The sequence below is a fragment of the Lampris incognitus genome, chromosome 13, assembly GCF_029633865.1.
Source record: "Lampris incognitus isolate fLamInc1 chromosome 13, fLamInc1.hap2, whole genome shotgun sequence".
Classification (NCBI taxonomy): Eukaryota; Metazoa; Chordata; class Actinopteri; order Lampriformes; family Lampridae; genus Lampris; species Lampris incognitus.
Genome location: NC_079223.1, coordinates 46393996 through 46401123, shown reverse-complemented (window position 1 = coordinate 46401123; position 7128 = coordinate 46393996). Strand labels below are relative to the sequence as shown.

Below are 7128 nucleotides of genomic sequence, written 5' to 3'. Positions count from 1 at the left end.
ATATGTGCCCAACCCTGTTCATGTTTTTGGTAAAAAATTCAATAAAAATATTTTGAAAAGAAAGAAACGTGGTCCTCAGCAAAGGGCCCGTTGCCCGGATGTACTCTCACACCGAGGCCTTCCGATCACCACTTCCACTGGGTGTCCTTCGATGCCGTTTCAGTTGACATCGCGTTATTATGTCTCGTTCTTCGCTCTTTACAGACGATGTGATCCCGAACGTGTGGGTTGAGCGTGACATGCAAATTGTACAGTCCTCAAATACCTATGAATCCCTTCCACTTGAACACCGTCCCGCTTCTACCACCTCCGTTTACCTACCTCATATGATGACCAGTCTCCAATCGACAAAAGAAAGCAAAGCGCCTCAGCCCAGCGACGGATGAAACGCTAATGAACCAAGATGGGCAAGAGAGAAAGTATTTGTTGTAATTATGTTTATTTAGCAACAGCTTGTAAACATCTGCACCACCAGTGGACGTTATTCTGACAAGCAAATCAAAAATGTGCTGGACTTATGCAATAACAACGACGTCACAATATTTGCGCTCATGTTTGAACGCAGCTTCCTCGTCGTCTAAAGGTGAATCACGACACCGCTGTGTGACTGTAGGAGCTGGTGGCGGCGGTCCAAGCGCAGCAGGGAGGCGTTCCGGTGGACCATCTTCTGCAGCTGCGACGATCACCAGGCACCATAGCAAAAGAACTGAGTCCATAGATGTCCACCTGAAGGAGCCGCCATCTATGGAATTCAGTTCTCATGGCAGAGCACTTCTCGTGTGCGGCCTTCGTCCACCCGCCTTCCGCCGTCCGAGCGTCTCGTCCCTCAAAAGTCACACACAATGACAGTAAAGGCGCTCCAAAAACATGTAGCTATTGATCATATGAAGACACAGAATCAAAATCGGACCATCTGAGGTCGACACCAGCAGTTTACACCAGCGACAGGAACATTATTGAACAACAGGGTGAGTTTGAACGGCCCGTGGCCTTCCCCATTTCTAAAGAAAGGTGGTGGAAGGATGATGTCACCTCTTAGTCATCTTTGATTCTCCCCAACTGTACTTGGCCAATCACCTCACTCTTCCCAGCAGTCCCGGTCGCTGCTCCGCCCCCTCTGCCGATCCGGGGAGGGCTGCGGACTACCAGATGTCTCCTCCCATACATGTGGAGTCGCCAGCCGCTTCTTTTCACCCGACGGTGAGGAGTTTCGCCAGGGGGAGACGTAGCGCGTGGGAGGATCACACCACCCCCCCCCCGAACAGGAGCCCCGACCGACCAGAGGAGCGACCAGGACACGTACCCACATCCGGCTTCCCACCCCGCAGACACGCCCGACCAAGCCGGACGAACCGCGGCGGGGTGGTGTTGTCACCTGTTAGTCACCTAAGGTGGTTTGAACCAGAGTTCATGACAGAAGACCGCTATGACCTCACCCGTCAGTCAGGGGTCACCGGACCAAACCGGTCCGTTCAGGTCGCAGCCGGGGTGGGGGGGGGAATGACACAACTGAAACCGTGACCGCCTTTCCACAAACACACCTCCTCGGCTGTTATCTGTGAAGCACAAAAGTTTAGAATTACAATGATTCCCCCCCCCCTCTCCCAAATTAATATACAAGTTTAAACTTTTGCGCTACCCGCTCCTGCGCTGAGCCCCCCCCTTCCCCCCCGCCAAACAAAAAAAAACAGGAATAAAAAAATGCTGCAGCTGAAGATGGGCCATCCAACTTAACTTGCGAATTCCTGGAAATGTTTCACAACCGCAGCAATGGGAGCCGGCTGTTGCAGCTCGTGCAGCAGATAAGGCCGCGCGGCGCTGCGGTCAGGGCGCCGCCGCCGCGTGACTCATCACTCCCGCGCGGACGGCCGTGATTGGGACGGTGAGGCGACGGACTCAGACGGTTTGTCGTCTTTGAACCCTCTACGGTTCGGCGACCCGGTTCTGCCGCTTTACTGGGGGCTTTTCTGCAAAACCCGTAGAAGGACTAGAGTCAATATTGACAGGGAGGGTGCAGTGAAATGGTTCTGAAACACCATCACGCTGTCGACGGACTTCATGTGGCGTGTATGTGTGTGTGCGCATGCGCACACACACATACACATACACACATTGAAGTTTGTGAGGAAGGCCACACCTGAACATGCACAGGAAACCTTGACATTCCCGGCAGCGGCCTGGGAAACACCCGGTCACGCAGTCACGCCACGGCGTGAAAAATCCCCCTTCAGCACCACGCTCAGCCAGTTTTCACTCCCCCACTCTCGCCCCCTCCCCCTCCCCGCGCCGGAGCGGGACTTCACCTCACGGGAGGGTCGCGTCCGTTAACGCGGGGGCGACTGGTGGCGTAAGCGGCGGTAAGTGAAGATGAAGGGGTGCGTGCTCATCTTCTGTTCCGGTGAAGACCGCTTGGTTCGGACGGATCCGGGCTCCGAACACACCGGCATCCGGTGTGTTCGAGGGGGAGGCGAGTAAATGAACTTCATTTGTGTCCAGTCCCGAGAACTCGTTTCCCACGAGTCCACGGGACGCTTCCTTTACTGACCCGTACTTTACTGAACCGAACTTTACTGAACTGAACTTTACTGAACCGAACTTTACTGACCCGTACTTTACTTAACCGAACTTTACTGACCCGTACTTTACTTAACCGAACTTTACTGACCCGTACTTTACTGAACCGTACTTTACTGAACCGAACTTTACTGACCCGTACCTTACTGAACCGAACTTTACTGACCCGTACTTTAGTTAACCGAACTTTACTGAACCGTACTTTACTTAACCGAACTTTACTGAACCGTACTTTACTGACCCGTACTTAACTGAACCGAACTTTACTGACCCGTACTTAACTGAACCGAACTTTAGTGAACCTTCCTTCAGTGAACCTTCGGAAGCGAGAGAAGCGCTGGAAAGCCAGCCTGGCTGGCAGCCTGGCTGGCTGGCTGGCTGGCTGGAGGCAGGGAAGTGCTCCGAACCCAAAGTGGGTGAAAAACATCAACATCTTACATCTACGTCCCTAAGCTTACCTTTCAGTACTCGGTCTGTGCGAGCTCACTTCCCCACAGCTTGGGTTTAGCCTTTCTTTTACCCGTTATTTCTCATCTCCAGGGGCTGTTCTCTCGCCTGGCACAGAAAGTATTCCAGTCTCAGTGACAAACGACAAGAAAAACAAGTCCTAGCATGGCACCAGCAGGGGGGCCGTCCGGTCTGGCTGGGATACGCACGGGCCGTGGTACGTCTCCGGCCGGTTCACCTGCGTGGTCCGCTCGCCCTGCCAGGTCTCTCGGCCCCCCCCCCTCCTTTCCCCTTCCCTCCCCTCTCCAGGCCACCGGGAAGGAGCCAGCAATACTGCCCGACACTCGGCACGGGAACCTTAAATACCGCCACCTTCACGTCAGCATCAGCCTCCCTCCTCCCTCCTCCTCCTCCCCCCTCCTCCCCGCCTGCCTTGTTGTTCATGCACTCCCTCCGTACGGTAAGCCCGACAGTCACTTCCCAGTAAGGAGGAAGCGGTGGGAGTGAGCATCACGCCCCCTTACCGAATCAACACCTAATAGTTCCGAGGAAAACCGTCCAGTCTGGCCCCGCCCCCCCCCCCCCCGTTCCCATAACGCGCGGCGGGGGAACGGCTGCTCTGGAGGAAGCAGGAATTCCCCCACAGGATGTGAACAGCTGCTGCGAGGGAGCGGCGGTGACGCGCCGCGCGCGCGCGCGCGCGGATCTGACAGTGATACCCATCACTATGTTCACATGATATGGAAACGAAAGTAGAATCAGCTGGGCCTTTTCTTGTTTTCTTGACTTTTCGGATGTAAGTGTTGAAGGTTGCGCCTCCTCTCTAAGCTGTTTGACCTCAAACCCTCTTTTTTTTGTTTTTCTTTTTTTAGCAGTTTCATAAAGTGCTCATGGAAATCCTGTCAGCGCTCCGACGGTGTTGACGCGTAGTCACGTTTCAGCCACTGGACCAGTAGGTTTCGAGGAATGATCCGCATGGCTCGGGGGCCTGCTCGAGACTAGATCCAATAAAAGGGGTGTCGGTGTAAATCAAGTCACGTTTTCTTGCTAAGTGTTCGGATGAGGCCGTGTCCAGATAATACAGACTCTCTCTACAAAAACCCTCTTCGCCTGACGGTCCACTTTAAGGAGCGCTGGCGTGGAGGCCGTGTGACGGGTACGGTAAACACCAAGCCGTGTGGCTCACCAAGCCTGGAAGGCCAAACTGACTCAATAAAACTGCACATGGAAACATCATGACCTCAGCCCTCGTCGGTGGTCTTCCTAATCTTATCTACCCGGTCAACTAGGGTTGAAAAGGACAATCTACGGAGCTTGAAGGGATAGTGATCTGCAATCATACTTCCCCACAAAAAAAAAAACCCTGCTCTCTGTTTGGCTCAGTGAGTTTCTGCGGTGCGGAAAAATAGGGCATTCCAACACAGAGCCGCTCACCTTCAGAAACTATGTAGGTTCCTCCTCTAACATTTGGAGGATGTGAATAAGCACAAAATTCCAAAATGGTGTGTTCCTGGTGTATCTGGGACATCCTTTTTTTTCGGGGTATGGAAAACCCAGTGTGCTTTCTGGATGTATGTTTATTAGTTCAGGAAAACGACAGAAACTGAAGGTGAAGCCCCACAGGACGTGTTGGGCTGCAGTGCCTAATGGAGCCGACGCTCAAATGGGCCCAGGCGCAAAAACCTGGGTCTGGAAGCAAATAACCGCAAACCCCCATAACTCCGAGAAACACTGGACAGGGAACACTGATGAGAGGTACAGAGATCCCATAGAGAACCACCAGCGATGTGCAATGACTGGAGAATCCACTTTCAAGCTACATCCTTGGGCCGGTGGGATAGGTTGCAATTGACATTTTGCGCCGGACTTCAGAAACAAGCCAGGCTTTCATACCGCTGTTTGAACACTGGGGAAATCACTCGCAAAGGTCACTGAGCCCATTTCCTCCTTTTCCTTCCCATGCATGTGAAGACCTGTAACAGCCCCTTTCAACTGCACTTCAGTTACTGGCAGACATATTTGAATGTCCATATAGGAAGTGAGAGAGTGTGCAAGTTACCAAAGAGCAAATCCAGGATGAGAGTGCATTTTTCATTCTCGCTCCGCCTCCTTTTGATTGGTGGGGCAACATATCGCACACAAATAGCACACAGTGAAACAGCATCAAAACATGTTTTTATTTTGGCTCCTGTGAGTCTAGGTGGTCTGTGATATGACATTTTCTTAAAATGTGAACCGAAACATTTGATATGAATAAACCATACCATTTCGAAACCGAGTGCGCCCTCCATTACAATCCTTGGTTTTACACTCTTGTGTTACCGCTCAATTCTAAGCAACCACCGTTTGCTCAAGATATCGAGTTACAGAATTCGTCTAAATGTTAAAGTGCACCCAATGGAGGCATATACTGAAAATGCATGGGTGGAGCAGTAAATCAGGGCGCCTTTGCGTTTCCGAAGCGTAGGCCCATTACATGTCTCTGAAGGCCCTCGTCCAAATCCCACAGGTGCTGCATGGAGAAAACACCTCTCTGCTCCACAAATCTTTCAAACAAGTATAGTCCACCCCCAACCCCAAAGTAATGGGATTTGGTTGCCAGGTAGACCAGTCCATCTGGGGCGAGCAGTCTGTGGAGGGTGTCATGCAGTGCGGGGTAGTAGTCTGTGTTGTAGATAGTCTCTGATGTGAATATAATGTCATATTTGGGTGGACGGTCCTCCTTCATTACCAAAGCAAGAAAAGTGGTCCAGTCACCGGAGAAGAAACGACACTTATTCAATGAAGAGTGTTGGGTTTGGTCTGGGGCTCTTTTCTTAGCTGTTGGGCCATCGTTCATTACCTCCTGTCTTTCCTCATCTCTCACTTTATTCTTACATTCACCCCCCTTCTTTCTCTTTGCCTTTCCCTTGTCTTCTTCTTCATCATCTTCGCTCTCCAAATCATCCCCCTGACAATTCAGGAGCACATTTGGCAGTGTGAGGTGTTCGATAACTGTGCTGTTGTAATCCTGGAAGTGGGTCTGTGTGGCGCCTCTCTTCAAAGCCAGTATCCCCAGCAACCCAGCCCCACACCCCAGGTCCAAAACCCTCTTCCCTCCAAACGTCTCTCCGTCTCTTTCAACCAGCTCCAGGAGGTCATAAGTGCACTCCCACACCTTCAACCCACCCTCATAGACTCCAGAGATCAGATCAGACCGCTGTTCAGCCGTGCAAGCGAGTATCTTCTCCCCATCCTCTCTGTCCGAGGAGGTTTTCTCAAACACTGTCTCGTTCAGGAAGTGGAGCGGTGGAAGGGAGCCTATGGTAACTGTTTCAGGGACTGCATTCACAAAAAGGCAACGCAGATCCAGTGGTGGAAAATGTTCTTTGGCATCTTTGACTAGCTCCGACTGCTTGGCGCTCTCTGCGGTCTGAAAATACAAATACATACACGGTTAGAGAATATAATAGTGATAAATACTACTACTACTAATAATCACTACATTTATATAGCACTTTTCAAGAGACCCTTTCCATATCCCATGGCTTTCTAACTGAACAAACGAACCGACAAGGAGTTAGCTTAAAAAGCCATTAGCTGAAAACAGACATAATAATGAGTAACACATGAGTGGAATATCCGAGTATTGTGGCGTGATAGCAAAGTATAAACTGGGGGCTGTTCACCAAGGGTCCAGAGTCGCCTGCTTGCTAGCTGGGAGTGGCTAATGTACCTACTTAGTGGCCATCTACTTACAGCGTTAGCATGATCTGCCTTCCCAGTTTGCGGGTCGTCTTCGCCCCCGTCGTTTGAGCCAACTGTCTGTGCGCGCACATCGAAGTTGAAGCTAAACGACATTATGTAGCTTAGCTAACGACGCTAACAACCGCACACATGTGAGCGAACTAGAGAACCGGCGCGAGCGCGCGCGCGAGAACTACAATACCCGCGAGTCTGCTAAAACGGAAGCCGGCGTTCAACGACGGCGCATCATTTAAAAAATAGAAAACAAGTTTAAATAAACGCGTTGGTTTATAAACTAGCGTAGAGGACGGGTGAAATAACACGACGCGTTTGAATACGCGAAGAAAAAGCCAACGGGGGCGGGGGGGGGGGGAAGAAAGG

At 51.4% G+C, this 7128-nt stretch overlaps 1 protein-coding gene and 1 long non-coding RNA gene across 2 annotated transcripts; both read right to left on the bottom strand.

Moving 5' to 3' along the window:
• Nucleotides 1-422: 422 nt before the first annotated feature.
• Nucleotides 423-3384, bottom strand: LOC130122868 (uncharacterized). The gene is made up of 2 exons (XR_008811273.1): nt 3033-3384; nt 423-1556 (listed from the first exon to the last, which is right to left on the bottom strand). It is a non-coding gene; the product is annotated as an uncharacterized LOC130122868 (long non-coding RNA).
• Nucleotides 3385-4573: 1189 nt separating this feature from the next.
• Nucleotides 4574-7085, bottom strand: mettl18 (methyltransferase 18, RPL3 N3-histidine). Its single transcript, XM_056292129.1, has 2 exons — nt 6760-7085; nt 4574-6433 (listed from the first exon to the last, which is right to left on the bottom strand). Exons 1-2 carry the CDS (start codon nt 6859-6861, stop codon nt 5459-5461), a joined length of 1077 nt encoding a protein of 358 aa, XP_056148104.1. The 5' UTR covers nt 6862-7085; the 3' UTR covers nt 4574-5458.
• Nucleotides 7086-7128: the final 43 nt, after the last annotated feature.